Source organism: Lagenorhynchus albirostris, chromosome 7 (genome assembly GCF_949774975.1).
Source record: "Lagenorhynchus albirostris chromosome 7, mLagAlb1.1, whole genome shotgun sequence".
Classification (NCBI taxonomy): domain Eukaryota; kingdom Metazoa; phylum Chordata; class Mammalia; order Artiodactyla; family Delphinidae; genus Lagenorhynchus; species Lagenorhynchus albirostris.
Window position 1 is genome coordinate 22020769 of NC_083101.1, and position 17881 is coordinate 22038649.

The 17881-nt window shown below is 34.0% G+C and overlaps 1 protein-coding gene across 1 annotated transcript in view; it reads left to right on the top strand.

The window, feature by feature from the left end:
- The first annotated feature begins 1495 nt into the window (after positions 1-1495).
- SHOC1 (shortage in chiasmata 1) overlaps positions 1496-17881 on the top strand; it is an 89137-nt gene continuing 72751 nt past the window's right edge. Inside the window, exons 1-4 of the mRNA XM_060154626.1 lie at positions 1496-1540; positions 4021-4144; positions 7859-7946; positions 15335-15519. Coding sequence (XP_060010609.1) covers positions 1496-1540; positions 4021-4144; positions 7859-7946; positions 15335-15519 — 442 coding nt within the window. The remainder of the gene's footprint in view (positions 1541-4020; positions 4145-7858; positions 7947-15334; positions 15520-17881) is intronic.

Below are 17881 nucleotides of genomic sequence, written 5' to 3' on the forward strand. Positions count from 1 at the left end.
TAGAGGTGGTTGATTTTTAACTTTTTCTACTATCGGGCACATTCAAATAATTTTTCCTGAAAGTGCAATATCAAGAAGTAGAAATTCTAGAATCAATATTTGCTTCAAAGATCAGTGATACTCTGTATGGAAAAGGTATGGAAGTACAATGATTGGAAATATTTCCAGAGAAGTAATCACCAGTTAGAAGATGCTTATGTTGGCATTAAGAGTGAAAGAGGGCACCAACACTATGTGTTCCCCACACTTGTTGATATCACAGAATCTAACAACATTAAAAAGTTTTCACATAACTTATTGGGTTTGTTTTCATTGGAATGCTTATTATAATATCCAAAATGTCTTCTGATTCATTAGTGAAATAAAATAATTGTGCTCTATATTAAGAAGTTTGCACTTAGATTTTTAACCCAGTAATTGAGTAGTTAAGAATGTTCACTTGACGATAACTGAAAATATGAATAGATTCATAGCCAATTAACGTAAATGAGATCTTCAGTTCTTCTGGAGAGCAGTTTTACTATTTGGAAATAGGTAAACCTCAAACAGATTTTAAATGATAATGAAACTAAGCAAGACCATTTGGATTAAAATGTGTATTTCATTCACTGAAAGCTTACTGACAAACTACTACTGTATGGAGACTTCTAGTTTATATCTGAATTCCCAAAAACATTTTAAATGATTGATCAAAATGCTAAGAACTTTCTGATAAACTGGACTGTGTCCTAGAGTAAATATTCTAAGCTGTAATTCCTCTGATTCTCACGTAAATGAGAACCATTTTGGACTCATTCAGCATTCAAAATTTATTGAGACAATCTGGGACTAGCAGGTGCAAACAATTATATATAGGATGGATAAACAACAAGGTCCTATCGTATAGCACAGGGAGCTATATTCAGTATCCTGTGATAAACCATAATGGAAAAGAAAAAAAATTTACTTCATTAGGTGAATTTGTTGATTTACTAATAATGACCCAATGACCTAAAAATAATATACTATAGTTGCTTTATTCCAAACGAGCTAGTAGGGAATTCTAACTCAGGCTTTTTATTTTCTAAGAGAGTGGAATTTTCCAAATCCTACTCCACTGAGCACAGTTTTGCCCTTTTTCAAGACCACTTAGGAAATACAGTTATCCTGAGAAAATCACTATCAGTCTTGTGAACCCCAGCCTCTTTTGCAACAAAATGATCACATTAAATATATTGCAATCCACCAGCTAGGAGTTGTATGGATAAAATAGTATGAAAAATATATGAACAATTTTATACCAATATATATTATTTTCATATTAGATTTAAATCACAGTAATAAATGTTATTTTCATAGTTAAATTTTTATCATTCAGAGCCTTTTTTAAAATGAATGAACCAATGGTTTGTGATTAAGAATGGTTTTCTGCTCCTGGCTTTGCTGTTTTACCAACATTTACTTTTAATTTTTATATTTCCGGACGTAATTTGTACTGCTTCCAAAGAAAGAAGACATGTTTCCAGCATTCAAATATCGCGCAATAGACTATTCATATGAGGTAGAGTATTACTGGATCACTACCTGTTTACTAAAAATTATGATATAAAAATGTTATCTACATTCACTATATGATTATGATTATTTTTCAGTAGTCCTTAGAGTAATCCTTAGTCTAATTACTTTGAAATTCATTTAAAATTACTTTCCACTTTTAATATACCTTAAAAATGCTACTTTGGGAAGGAAATTATTGACAATTTAACATGAATTTGAAGCTGTCAGCAGGAAAAAAATATAGAAACTCTTGACAAGTTTGGACTGCTTTTATGAATGATCTTGAGCGATCTTGAGAGGAGTGGGGAAAAAGCAATCCCAGTTATCTTTATGATAAAATGACAGTAACAATATGTATTGGCCACTTACTATGGGCCAGATACTTCGCTCTTTTGATGGATTATATCATTTGATCACTTGCTCTTTTGATGGATTATGTCATTTTGATGATCATAACTACTCCATGAGGAAGATACTATTATCTTATCAGGTTTTACAGTTTTACAGGTTAGAAAAATGGTGTCTAGAGAAGTTAAATAGCTTGTACAAAGCTGAAATTCAAACCAGGCACATCGTTAAGAAACTAATTAAGGACTTCCCTGGCAGTCTAGTGGTTAAGACTCTGCACGCCCAATACAGGGGACATGGGTTCGATCCTGGTGGGGGAACTAAGATATCGCATGTCACGCAGCAAAAAAAAAAAGAAAGAAAGAAAAAAGAAACTAATTAGAATAGTTGTCACACAACAGTTCATAGTTCTTATGATCTTAATTAACAAGTTAAATTTTGGTTTTCTTTATAACCTTGACCCCCATCTATCAGGAAAAAAATTGCTCCACTATAACTAAAACTGTGTTATATTTTATAGGAAATAAAAAAGGTATATAGGTATCTTCAGGTTTTCTTATTCCCTCATAACCGAGGAAGGCAAATGTATCATTATAACACATATATGGTAGGGAATCAGAGGTCATCGTTACACAAATATTTATGAATGTATTATCCACTTGCAAAATTAGTCTATACTCAAATATCCTCACACTTTCATCCTCACCAATGGTATCTTAGTTTCTTGCTGGTATCTTAGTTTCTTGCCATGATACAATACAGATATACTAATCAATGGCAAATCTTGCAAAAGATACTGGGTTTTGTAAAGTTCGTGAAAACAGTGTTGAAAAACCACTCAAATAACAGGTAAAGTTATTATCAGACGAAGATTTTACAAAATTAGACCAGATTACAGACAAGAGAAAGAGAATGGTTTGAATATCAAAGGAGTCAGAGATGCCTTGGGAAAATTTGATTAAATCTTCAAATATTTTCTAGAAATATTTATGATCAAAGGTGAAGTAATGACTAGTATCATGCATATCATCATATAACACGGTTTTGAGGGAAATTATGACAAAAAATCAGTTATAAATATAAGCTAACTATGAACAAAATTTCATTAAATATAAATTTTAATTTTTATAACTTTATTTCATTTTTTAGACAAAGTTCTAATCAAGCTTTTCTTTCCTTTTTACTATGAATCTTTGGTCCTCATTTTATATAAATTACTTTAACTGAGCTTTTCTTTGTACCATTTATTCTTAGATAATGAAGACCTCTTATTTAATATGTTATTATACCTTCAGCAAACATAAAACTCTTGGGAAGTAATGCAAGAAACTATTATTTGTCCAAATACGTAGAATAATGAATTCTGTGGGAAGTTGAGAGTCACTGAGGGACGGCTTCATAGAGGAAATATTGCTTAAGATGAGCCTTGAAAGATGAATAGAATTTTGATAGCTAGAGAAGAGTATCAGGGCATTTTTCAGAGGCACAGTGTAGACCACAGTGTTGATGAGGAAGTGACCACTAAATGTTAACGGGGTAGTAATTGATCTATTTAAAGACTACAGTTAGTATTAAAGAGTAATGGGAAATAAAGCAGGAAACTAAAGGCAGACCCAAGTATAGAGAATTTTGATTTATAAGCTTACTTAACTGATTTAACATCCTTTTAAGGTTTAATTATTAGATTTTTTTAAAAATTAGTAACATATTTGCTGGATGTCACAAGTGAAACTGTGCAAAGATGTAGAAAACAAAAGTTAAGATAGCCATATTATACTGTTAAGTGAAAAACAGCACATTGCTAAATGGTATATAAATGATGTGATCCCATTTTTTTTGTCACACCCGCACACACACACACACACACACACACACACACACACACACACACATATTTTAGCCTAATCTAGAAAAGAAAGTATCTAGGAAAATACACCAAACTATTACTGATATGACTAGGGACCTTGACTTTCTCAGTTATGTGGTTCTGTGTTAGATATTTTATAGTAAGCATGTATTACCTTTAAATAAAAATAATATAAATTTGAGAGAATTTTAGTATTCTGAATATTGACAGATAAGTATTTTAAACCCACTATATATTAAAAGATTTTATAATCTTACTTTCTTACATAGAATGTAGTTAGAAAGAAGTTTTGCAGAGATGCTTTATTGCTTCGAATCCCTTCATGTTTATATCAAGATGAAAATTATCCTGCAAGAATTACTGATAATAAATTTAGGAAGCCATGGACAAGAGGTATGTTTTATTTTTATTTTTTAAAAATTTATTTTTAAAAGTGTTTCAGAGTTTAGCATAATAAATTATTAAGAAAATGCAGTGATTTTCTCATTATATAAAAGTGTATTCATATCAGAATTCCAAGAAGTTTACAAATTAATATTTTTATGACAGAATTTAGGTGACAAAGTAAGGAATTGGAAAGTTTATACTAGATATGAATAGAATAAATAAAAGATATGTAGGTGATGAAGTCTTAAAATATTCTAACATTGTAACATTTGTTGTACTATAATAGGATCTTGTTCAACTGTAGGAAGGCTACTTTAAGTTGTAATAATACACTGAATATAAAACTATTTTTAAATGTATATGTACAAAATACCATCTTTTGCTTTTATCACGTCATAGACTTAAGAAAGACTAGCCTCCCTGGAGGATACAAGTCAGTTAACGACATTTATTTACCCTGTATTCTGTATAGGCACCGTTACAGGTGCTAAGAACACAGTTATGAATAAGTCATAGAAATAGTCCCTGCCTTCACTGGGTTTTCAGACAGGTAAGGAGGATGCAACAATAAAACCATTAAACATGTAAACTAATATTTGGTATTGATAAATGTATAGAGAAGATACATAGTGTAATGTTACATGAAATTTCAGGAGTAGGGAATGCTATTTCCTAAGATGGTTAGGGTAGGACTACAATGAAGAGGTGGACATTTGAGTTGAGATCTGAGTAATAAGACGGCAGCAGCCATAAAAAGATATAGGGGAGAAGCCTTTCAAGCAAATGCAAAGTTCCTGACTCAGGAGTAAACTTGATGTGTGTAAGGACCAGAAAATTAGGCCATCGTGACTACTTAATGAAAAAGGGGAGATCTGACAAGTAGGCAGATTCTGAAAGATATGAGGCTTTGAAGGCCATAAGATGGAGTTTGTTTGTTTGTTTTTTTATATTATGGCTGATATGGTAAGTCATTGGACAGTTTTAAGAAAAAGTGGCATAACCTGATTTTTGCATTAGAAAAACCATTCTTGTTGTTTGGAGGTTGGAAGGGGTAGGGATTGGGAGGCAAGGGTAGAGGCGAGAAAATCAATCAGGAAGCTACTGTATGGTTCAGAATCTAGACTACTAGGTGAATCTATACTCTACATAAAAGATGGTACCTTAAACTAGGCTTATAGTAATAAAGATGTGAGAAGTGGTTGAGATTGGGATAATTTTAGAGGTCCAGCCAACAGTGAGAGGGTTAAAAAAAAAATAGAATAATAAAGAGTTTCTTCTAGGTTTTTGACCTGAGCAACTGGTGGATGGCAGTGCTATTTCCTAAGATGGGGAAAGGCTTGTGGGGAAGCCTATTCGTGGCTGGAGTCAATAGCTCTGCTTTGGCCAGGTTAAAATGCCTATTAGGCATCTAAGTGGAGACATCAAGAGGCAATTGGTTATATTAATCTTGAGCACAGCTGGAGTTTCAAATTGGGGTCATTGATATGTAGACGCACATTAATTTGTAGAACTGTATGAAGTCACTGAGAGCATGAGTATAGATAGAGCAGAGAACCTAGGACAAAGCGGTAGAACACTCCAGCCATTAAAAGGCTGATATAGAAGGTGAAACCAGCTAAGAAGACAAGTGAGGTAGAAAAACCAGAAGAGTGTGGTGTTGTAGAAGTCTAAAGAAGAAAGTGTTTCAAGAAGGAAGAAGTGGTCAAAAGCATTGGTCCCTGTTAAAGTGTCAAGTAAGATGAGAATTGTGTGTTGACCATTAGCTTAATTAAATGTAGATCATTGATGACCTTGGTAAGAGCAGTTCCACTGGAATATTGTGTATGAAAGCCTGATCAGAGTATGTTGAGAAGAGAATGGGAAGTGGGATGTGAGATGGTAGTTATAAACAACTCTTTTGAAGAATTTTGCTATGACGGTAAATAGAAAAATAGAGGTGCATTAGCTGAAGGGAGAAATGGGGTAAAGAGTTTTTTTTTTAGATGTGCGAATTAAAAAAATATATGTGTGATAAGGAAAGAGACTATAAAATGTTTGTCTGCCAATGGAAATAATCTTGGTAAAAAGAAAGAAAATGATGATGCAGGAAATAAAAAGGATAACTTAGTAAAAGAGGATAATATCAAGAGCACAATGGGAGGAGTTGGTATTAGAAGCCAGGATGGTTCTTCCACTATGATACGATAGGAAGGCAGGGTTTGTAGGTACTTATGGTAGTGAGATGTTAGAATTGGTGGTAGAAGATGAGGTCGTTCTTTTCTATTTATACTAACTTTTTGTGTGGAGGCAAGGACATAGAGAGTGGGTAGGGGGATGAGTATCAAAAATTTGAGGTGGGGGGAGTGTCAAATAGTTGTCCTGAAGAATGAGAAAGTCAGTTTTATTAAGAAGGATATTAAGATGAATTACCATTATCATCTGTCAATGTTGGATGCCCATTTAAAAGTTATGGTCAAAATCTCAAGTGAGCTTATTCAGAATGGCTGGGGTTTTTTTTTCCCAAATAATTTTCAGCTGTTCTAGTGTACATATACAAAGTGAAGAGTAGGGGGTTTCCTAAGTTGGTATAAGGGAAAGAGAGGCAAGGGAATTAAGAGTCTTTGTGAGGGAGTGATTGTGAGACTGGCCATGGAACCTAAGCTGTATGAGAAAGGAAGTGAGGACATGAGGGAGGATGAATATATTGTAAAAATGGAAGGGTCAGTGGATTGAAGGTCTCAGTCAGGTTGGAAATAAAGTAAAGAGTAGCTTTCATCAAATGCTTCTCTAAAACTATAGAAGGAAAAAAATGAGTTAATTATTTTTCCTAATTCTTTTCCTTTTCTTCTTTTTAAAAATAATAATAACACCAAAATTTATTAGGCATTTACACCATGTCAGGCACCATTCTAAGCAATTTACATGTCTTATCACATTTAATCTTTACAACACTATGAAAAGGCCATTATTGTTCCTAATTTGTAGATAAGTAAACTGAGGTAGAAAGAGGTTAAGAGATTTACCCAAGATCATGCAGTTAATAAAGTAGCAGTATAAGTATCTAGGCAGGGTGATTCCAGAACCTGTATTCTTAACCACTAAACTTTTATATTTTCAGTGAGGCACAGACTCAGATGTTCAGTTATTTGTTCAAGGTAACAAGAATAGTAAGAGCTAACTCTTAGGTAGAATACAGGTCCTTTGCCTCTTCACTCAGTTGCTGCTTCTGACACTAGCATATGACGTGGTTCCTCTCCTCAAGGAATGAAGGGTCTAATTTGGGAGACAAGCTATAGATACAAATAAAATTTTAAACTATGACTGTATATGATTAAGTACTGAAGTGAGTGCCACTGACAATATTATGGCCCTTCAAGGGGAATGTATCAGAGTGAGCTGGAATGGTAAATAAAGGCTTTATGAGAAGTTACATGAGCTGTTGAACAGGATTATCTGGGATGGTAGTGCTGTATAAGCAAAAGAGAGGCTGTATAAATGAGAATGCTCTGTTCAGGTGATATTGTTCTGACTGTGGTAGAGCGGGTTTTTTTTAAATTTTTTAGTGGGTGTTGTAATAATGAGAATGATTATTTAAGTATTTGGAATTTGGTATAACTTGAAAAAATTACATTTGTGAACAAATAAAGATAACACCATAATGTAAAAGGTGAATGTTTGGCTTCCTTGTATTAAGTTTAAAAGAAAATTCCAGAAGCTAACATTTACCATTCTCCTTTCTAGTTTCAGCTGTTTCAGTTAGTGAAATGACAGAAATCTCACTCTTGGATCAATGGAAAGCAAGTCTCTTTGTGGAGGAGTTCCCTGCGAAGTATGTATCCTTAATCCCAAATTTCCCCTTTACATCTAGAAGATGAATAGTAAATTCTCCAGACAGCTAAGAGAGAAGATCCTTTCCTTTACATCCTCACAGGTTTTCTTCTTTTATCCAAAAAACAAGCCCTAGTCTGAACCACAAAGGAGGGGTTAATCGAAATGATTTACAGCCTCTTTTCTATCTTTTCCTCATTTGTCACATATTAACAGTTTTCTATGCATTTGTATTGGAAAAGACAGAAATAAAGCCAAGACGGTATTATGCTTTTAACAATAAGTAAACTTTTGGTGGAAAATGTCTATAAAAAATCCTTTATATTAAAATCAGTCGTTTTAATCCCTGTAGTAGAAATGCAGATTAAGGCTATTTTCTAACATACTTTGTCAAAATGTTATTTATTATTAGTTCACTCATTCATCAGATATTTATTGCATACTATTCTGTATGCTGGATACAGGATAAAAAATGAATAAGATACAGTCTCTACTCTCAAAGAACACAAGAAAATAGGGATAGAGATTTATAAATAAATAATTACGATAGAATGTGGGAAGTACAATGCCAGAGATAGGAACACAGAGCATAATATGAGGAAGAACATCTAACCCATTCTATGATGTTCAGGTAGACATAAAGTAGAGATTTTAGTGCAAATGTAAATAATTTACTCTGCTGCTTCACTTCATGCAAAGAGTACTGATCAGACCCAGGAAGGATTTAGTTATTGTTCAGATTTCCAGTTTTAGTAATTTAAGTTTTCCTCAGTTACTCTTGAAAGAAACAAATAACCAACTTAAATGTGTCCAGCCTCTAAATACAGAGAAGCCCAATTTACTATTTCTGTCATCTAGGAATTTGAAAATCAGATTAGGAAGATAATATATGAGCAGAAAAAAATTAACAATGTTAAGAATTAAATGATAATATAAAATGACCATCAAAAGGTCTATCACAAGGTATAAGGTCACTACAAAGTATCTATCACATGACTAAACTCTAGAGCAGGGTGGAAGCAGAAAAGTGTAGTAAAAAGAGCTCTGCACTATGAAATAAAAGATGTGGACTTGATTTGAAAAGTCAAGTAGTGACTCAACAAGTCATTTTCTCTCTCTGATCCTCACTTTCTGTATCAGTATAATGATGATGAGTCAGTGTTTCTCAAACTTTAATGTACATATGAATCGCTGAGGATCTTATTAAAAATGGAGATTCTGATTCAGTCAGTCTGTGTTGGGACCTGAGATTCTGCACTTCTAATATGCTCTTAAGTGTGCTGATGCTGCTGGTCCAGGAGCCTACTTTGAGTTACAAGATACAAGATGCTCTCTAAAATTTCTTTTCACCCTAAGAGTTAGATTGGTAGGGCTGTGCCTTTATAAGCAGGAGAGATCAGCTTCACAAAGAAGTAGGAACTGAGCTTGAGCTGGACAAAGAAGGATAAACTAAGTTGAGAGAAGCATTTCAGGCAAAGGAAACAGCCCGTCTGAATAGAAGCAAAAATGTGCAATAATTACTCAACAAAGGCAATGATCAGGCTCAAACAAAGGATTCCTGTATGAGAGAAATGCGAGGCCCTGAAGTAATGGGCACCCCATCATAACCGACCCTCCATTTTGCAGTACCAAGATCATGTCCATGGCAAAGAAGGTGGAATCTGTGGCACCATGTAGAATAAAATTTATATTTCTCTGCCTCCCTGTAGCCACGTGACTGAGCTTTTCCCAAAGCATATAATCAAAAGACGCTTATGCAATTTCTGAAGAATGTCCTTAAAAGGAAATGGTGTGTTTTTCTCCTCACTTTTCTCCTTTCTGATGTTATGATAGATTACAGATGTAACAATTGGTTCCAGCAACCACCTTGGAGTATACAGGATAAGAACTAAATCTAGGAATGGCAGAGTGGAACAAAAGAAGCCTCAGCCCCTGATGAATTGAAACTGTCTCACTAGCCATGACCTGCTAGCCTCGAGACTTTTTGTGTGTGTTTTAGTCATCATTAATTTCAAGTTTGTCTCATGAAGTGAAATTTAATTTTTAATAGCCCTTACTTTTTAGATCACTTTTTGGTTCACAGCAAAATTGAGCAGAAGGTTTAGAGATTTCCCACATCAAAATTTAATTTTAAATTCGGGAGCTTTGTTACCTAATGGAAATTAAGAATAAACATTCTGATCATTAGCACTACCTAGATTTCCTAAACCTTGCTTTTCCTCTCTTTCTCACCTCTGTTTCTTCCTCCTGTTTTGTTACTTCTTAATATTGATTCTAAGACCTCAGTTTTTTTACTTTTATTAATTTGTTGGTACACTGTTTTAACATATATAGGCATTTTCTGTCATGTGTCCTGAAAAACCTTATGTTCTTCAAAACTGCACACTAAAAATAACAGGGCATACAGGAAAATTAGCTTCTGTAGTCACAGCTATGCTACTTGCAACAGAGCACTAATAAAAATAATAACTATTCTAACTTGTTTTAAAAAAAGACCACCAGCATACTTGAAAAGACATGTTAAATTCCTAACAAATAAATACATATTAGGGTAAATATAGAAATTTGAAAAAAATGAAGATATCTTAATGGGCAGGCTAAAGGAGGAGTTGAGGCTACTGAATTATGGAGACAAGGGCAAAATGCGAAAAGATCATGGAGTACCATGCAGTAAGCTTCCTAGCTTCCAGGACAGAGCTCATGGCCAACTAGAGCAAGAGGAAGAACATATAACAACATTCTCTATTCCTCTGTGGCTTGCTGCATTCAGATGAATGCAGTTGAGTACAGGACATTGCACATATATTTAGTTCATGTACACCTCATAATAACTATGTGAGATGGGTATTACAATCCCAAGATTACATGTAAGAAACTAAGACTCAGATTAAGTCAATTGCCCACAGACATGTAGCTAGTCAATAGCTGGAGTGAGGATTCAAACCCTCAAACCCTAGTCTGTATGACTTCACACCCTATACTCTGGTTTGGTTTATATAACATCTTTATTGAGATAAAATTCATATCCATATAACTCCCATTTAAAATGTCCAACTCTGGGACTTCCCTAGTGGTCCAATGGTTAACACTTTGCCCTCCAATGCAGGGGGTGCAGGTTCGATCTCTGGTTGGGCAGCTAAGATCCCACATGCCTTGCAGCCAAAAAACAAAACATAAAAGAGAAGCAATATTGTAACAAATTCAATAAAGACTTAAAAAATGGTCCACATCAAAAAAATCTTTAAAATTTTTTTAAAAAATTAAAAAAATAAAGTGTCCAGCTCAGCAGTTTTTAGTATATTCACAGGGTTGTACAACCATCACTACAATCAATTTTAGAGCATTTTCATCAACACAAAAGAAATTCAGTACCTATTAGCACTTACTCCCTATTCTTTCCCCCTTACCCTGGACAAACAACCACTAGTCTTCTTTCTACCTCTCCAGATTTGCCTATTCTGTACATTTCTTTTAAATGGAATCTAACTAAAATCATACACCAATCCCAGCGGGGGCTGGGGGGGCGGTGGTGGTGATTTCCCCACACCATGAAGCAATGCTCTAACACCAGCTGGGTGTCTTACAGTTCAACTCAATTCTAACACTATCAACCTGGAGATAGCATCAGATACCACAGGTTAAGGGTTTAGTTCTATAAGACTGCCCCCGCACCCCACACTTTAGATGCCGTTTGCAAGGTTATCACCTGTGCTTCTGACTGACCATCTATAGACTGGAGGTTCCAACAACTCCCTCTTCGGGTTCAATCAACTTGCTAGATAGACTCAGAATTACGGAAACATTTTACTTACTGGATTACCAGTTTACTACAAAAGGGAACAGTCAGATAAAAGAGATACATAGGTCAAGGCATGGGGAAAGGGCTTCCATACTCATGGAGCTTCCATACTCTCTCCCATCACCCCACTTTCCCAGCACCTCCATGTGTTCACCAACCTGGAAGCTCTCTTAACCCTGTCCTTTTGGGTCTTTAGGAAGGCTTCATTACATAGGCATGATTGATTACATCACTGGTCATTGGCAGTTGATTCAACCTCCAGCCCCTCTCCCCTTCCTGGAGGTCAGAGGGGTAGAACTGAAAGTTCCAATCTTCTACTCACATGATTGTTTCTCGTGGCAACCAGTCCCCATCCTTAGGTGCTTTCCAAAAGTCACCTTATTCACATAACCAAAGATAACTTTATCGCTCTCATCACTTAGGAAATTCCAATGGCTTTAGGAGATCTGTGCCAGAAACAGATATGAAGACCAAATATATATCTCATGTTATAAATCACAGTATCATACATACAATATATGATCTTTTGTGACTGACTTCTTTCACTTAGCATAATGTTTTTAAGTTTCATCTATTTGGTAGTATGTATCAACACTTTTTTTTTTGGCCACGTGGCATAAGGGATCTTAGTTCCCTGACCAGGGATCAAACCCTTGCCCCCTGCAGTGGAAGCGTGGAGTCCTAACTACTGGACTGCCAGGGAATTCCCAGCACTTCATTTTTTATGACCAAATAATATTCCATTTGATGGATATACCACATTTTATTTATCCATTCATCAGTTGATGGATATTTTTTCCCCTTTCTGGCTATTATGAGTAATGCTGCTATAAACATTTGTTGACTAGTTTTTGTGCAGACATATGATTTTATTTCTCTAATGGTGGAATTGCTGGATCATATGGTAACTTTGTGTTTAACTGTTTGAGGAATTGCCAGACTGTTTTCCAAGCAGCTGTATCATTTTACATTCCCACCAGCAGTATATGAAGTTACAATTTATTTACATCTTGTCAATACTTGTTATCATCTGTCTTTTTGATTATAGACATCCTGGTAGGTGGCTCATTGCATGTCATTGTAGTTTTGATTTGCATTTCCCTGATGGCTAATGATGTTGAGCATCTTTTCATGTAGTTATTGGCTTTTAGTATATCTTCCTTGCAGAAATGTCTATTCAAGTCCTTTGCCATTTTTAAATAGTGTTATGTGCCTTTTTATTATTGAGTTTTAAGAGTTCTTTATGTATTCTAGATACAAGTCCCTTATTAGATATGTGATTTGCAAATATTTTCTCCTGTGGATTATCTTTTCACTTCCTTGGTGGTATCCTTTGAAGCACAAAATTTTTAGATTTTGATGCAGTTCGATTTATCTACTTTATCTTTTGTTATTTGTGCTTTTGGTGTCATGTCTAAGAAGCCTTTACCTAAATCAAAATCACAAGGATTTACTCCTATGTTTTCTTTTAAGAGTTTGCCTGTGATATATATTTTTAAAGACATAAATCAGATCGTGAAATGTCTCAGTTATTGGTGGTTTATCCATTTCATCAGTGGTACTCAGTTCCAGTCACCCTGACCTTTCTGCTTTTCTTAGACTATGCCAACCTTGCTCCCCTATTTTAAGCCTCTGTATGGCTTACTCCCTACCATTATTCAGGTATCTGTAGCTCCTCAGAAGGCCATTTACTAACTACACTCTCTAAAATATACCTTTTGTCAACCCTCTGGCTGTTACTTGATGTTCTAATATCTCTTTTTATTTCACTCATAACAGTTTTTCACCACCTGACATTATGTTATTTACTTATTTATATATTTGTCTATTGTCCCATTAGCAGGTAAACTTCATGAGCGCAAGAACTTTGTTTTGTTCACCATTCCACTCCCAGTGCCTAAAGAGGTGTTAGCACATTGTAGACACTCAATAAATATTTCATTTAAGTTAAGGAATTAGTGAACTGCAGTGGATGAATTTACTCAAAAAGAATGACATGGAAAGAAAGCAAAGACAATATAGACTGGAAGCCTGGGAAACATCAGCACTACAAGTTAGGCAGAGGGAGTGGCACCAATGAACAAAAGAATAGATAATATTGGACAAGGAGGAGATCCAGGAAATACTGGTCTTTACAGTTCACTTATATCTAGGGAAAGAGAATTGATGGGGTTTTCTCAAAACTGTAGTACCAAGGATTTTTATAAAGTACTGACTCTGTCAGTAATATTTATTTTTTTAAAAAGCAGTTATCTAAGCACTAAATTTAGAAGTCTATAAAGATCCACATAGGAATCAGTGTTCTTATGAGTAATATGGACCTCGGTGAGTTGAAATATTTTTTCTTGTACCTTGTATTTTCTTAAAGAGTAAAGCAGAAACTTTAGAGATTTTTCTATATATGATTTGGGTATGACATGTTCATTATTTTTCTCTAATTGGGGAATTATATTGATTTTGGTTCTTTCAGTCTGTACAGAGAATTATTAAGGCTAAAATATTTTAGGATATCATAAAAAATGTATATCAGAACGTGTAGCTCAATTGCCAATAATATATTTATCTGTTGCAAAAATCAGTGGAAAGATCTCTTGTAAGTCCAAATACCCCAATGATATAGACAATGGCAGATATACCTGGATCAATCAGGAAACAGGCAAGGTACAGGCAGGGTGTCAAGGGAGCCAAAAAAAAAGTTCCCAGGACTAACAACAGCTGGAAGTTGTTACCACCCTAAGCTTGAAGGAGCAGTAACCAAAACAGTAAGAACTGCAGCTATGGGAGAGAGGCTGTCTGATAAAAGATATAACTGTTGGTAGAAGAATGCAGCCACTTCTCCAAACTGTGGCCCAGGAGGGAAAGATTTGGAAAGAATAATATTTCAACCTGTTTGTTTTCCCACCTTTGATCTCCTGCCAGTGCTTCCACTGGTTGAACGCAACCAGAAGACGGAGCAAGGGAACCTAGTTGGTTCACAGAGATCAGTCTCCAAGGCTGTAGAACAGAATGTAAAAGGTTGGATAATGACATGGAAAAGCAGACATTCAATATCCAGCACAAGGGCATTTTGGCAATGCATGGCAAAGTCTAAAAATCTATGTATCTTTAACCTCATCATTTCCATTTTTAGGAACTACATTTTGAGAAAACGATTAGACAAGTGCACAAAGATATTCCTTGCATTGCTGCTCATAATAGCAAACAATTACAACAAGTTTACATTTCCAATACTAGGGAACTGGTTGAATAAATTATTATTTACCAATACAATGGGTTCTTGTTCATCCACTCAAAAATGAAATGAATGTACATTGATTGACATATAAATGTGCTCATGCTTCATTGTTTAGCAGGAGAAGAACAGGTTACAGAATACTATGTACTTGAATCCACTTTTATTTTAAAATATTCCAAAATAATTGAGAAAATACAAAATTTTAAAATTCATCTCTTGAATGGTGGAGCTATGGGTAATTTTTCTCTGGATCTGTTGGAATTTGATAATTTTCTACAGTGAACATATACTACTTGTTAATAAAGATGTTTTAAAATAGGACATACACAAAATCAGTAATTTTCTAATGTCACAGGAAAACAGTTACAGGAATGATGACCGAGCTTAGCTGTGAATTTGAGGAAATTGTTCCAAGTTCAAACCCAGACTCCCAAACTGAAGTAGAAGAAGCCAGCTTATATAACCATAAGGACTACAATGAATTCTTTACATTTGTCAACTGCTTAGAAGAATGTCCATTACTTCAAGCACAGAAGCAAGGTAAAACATTTGTTATTTCCATTGTTATAAAACATTTCTTACTAATATACAAATTTTCATTTCGGTGATTTTTTTCTTTTATCGGATTTTTAAATTTTTTATTTTGCTAAGGGTATTCACCCACAAAATTGTAATTCTGAGTTTCACATTAGTGAAATATTTTCTTTCATATTAATCCCCTTTTTGTAAATGTAATTGTTTTTGGAGTTTAAGTGTGCTGAGCTTGAGAATAGCCTCAGAGGTTTGATTATAGGTTGCTCACAACATATTGCTATAACAATATTAGCATCTATGTACAGATCTGATGACACAGCAGTCTGGTGTAACATTAAAGTAGTAGATTATTAAGTGAGAGTTTTATTTTATTTCCCCAAATATGCTAAACATTTTCAATCTTACCTAATTTATATGAAACCATAATTCAAAGTGGAGATAGAAAAGTTGCAGAATTAGGTCAAGAAATTCACTCTGTTTTTACAAATTTACAGTAAGTAATAATTAAAGATACATTTTATCCAAACTATATGCCAAATCTCTCATCTTACTAGAGGGTGATAAATTTTTCCAACTGTGTAAAAACTTGCTGAGAACTACCTTTCTTGTATGTATAACAACCTATTCCCTTTTTATATTGAAAAACTTATGTCTCCATTATATAATTGCTACTATCATTTAAGATATGCTTTAGCTTGAACATGAAAAATAATTTGGTTCTTTTAGTATTGTTTTTATGTAGATACATAAATGGTGTATAAAATTTTTAGTGTTGGCAAATATGTGTGTGATATAGAGAGAGTTAAATCCCTCTTATAGTTTGAGAAGATAGAGATTGCATTAAAGACTAAACTTGAGAGCATGCTATAATAGGAAGAGCCTGAATTTGGAGTCAGAAGATTTGATCATAGTCTAAATCTACTCTTAAAAAGTGGTACAATTTTGACAGTTATTAAAAAGTTTATGGTTTTCAATTTTCTTCTATAATTTCTTTCTTTTAGTTCATTCTTTTAATTTCTTATAAACAATTTTGTGGGGATCAAATTATATATACATACATGTAAAGATATGATTTGTAAAAAATAGCAGGCTACCCAACCACAGCTGTTATTATATTAATGTGTCAAGCTAGAAGCATCTATTGGCAAATTTCATAATATCTGTCATCAGCTAGAACCAGAAGCTTCTTTAACTATTATACACTGAATGAAAATATGCTTGAGTTTCCCAAATACATATGAATTGTCCATATCCTATATCTCCTTAAGGGTCCTGTGTCATTTGACGTCACTTAATAAATTTAAATTTACAATTCCATTTATTTTCCTTGCAGTTATATTGATTGCTACCAGATTTATAGATACTTTGGTCTCACTGTCTAAATTTAAAGGAATGTATTATACTTTGAGATTCAATTGATACTGTAAATTTGCTCTGTCTTATAAGAAATATAGTTATTACTAAATTATAAGTTAATTCCAAACATATTTCTTTAAGACATAAAAACAGTGGGTATTTTTTTTATTATTTGTTGGTTTGTTCATGTGTACTAATTTTTCTATAATATTCACATATTATTTGTCAATAAATGTAACCATTTTTATGAATATCCTTTTAGACATCCCAGGAATATATAAATAAATACAAATTTTTAATTTTTAAAAATAGTACATGTACATAGTTTAGAGAGTCAAATAGTTATTCAATGTTTATAATAAAAAGCAGCAGCCCCCTAGCTTCATCAACCACCCACATGTATTTTAGCTTTATAGAGGTATAACTGACAAATAAAATTGTAATGTATTTAAAGTGTACAATGTAATGATTTGATATATGTATACATTATGAGAGGATTCCCACCATCAAGTTAATTAACACATCCATCACCTCACATATTTACCTTATTTTTTCTTCTCTTTTTTTTTGGTGGGAACACTTCAGTTCTACTCTCTTAGCAAATTTAAACGCTACAGTATTATCACCTATAATCACCATGTTATACATTAGATCCTCAGACCTTATTTACTTATAACTGCAAGTGTGTACCCTTTACCAACCTCTCTCTATTTCCCCCACACCCCAGTTCCAGACCCTGGCAACCACCATTCTACTCTCTGTTTCCATGAGTTTGGCTTTTTATTTTTTAATTAAAAAATTTTTTAGATTCTGTATATAAGTGATACCATGTGGTAGTTTTGGTTGTTCTCTAACTTATTTCACTTAGCATAATGCCCTCCAGTTTCATTCATGTTGCAAATGGAAGGATTTCCTTTTTCAAGGCTGAACAATATTCCCTGTGTGTGTGCGTGTGTGTGTGTGTGTGTGTGTGTGTGTGTGTGTATCACATTTTCTTTACCCATTCATCTCT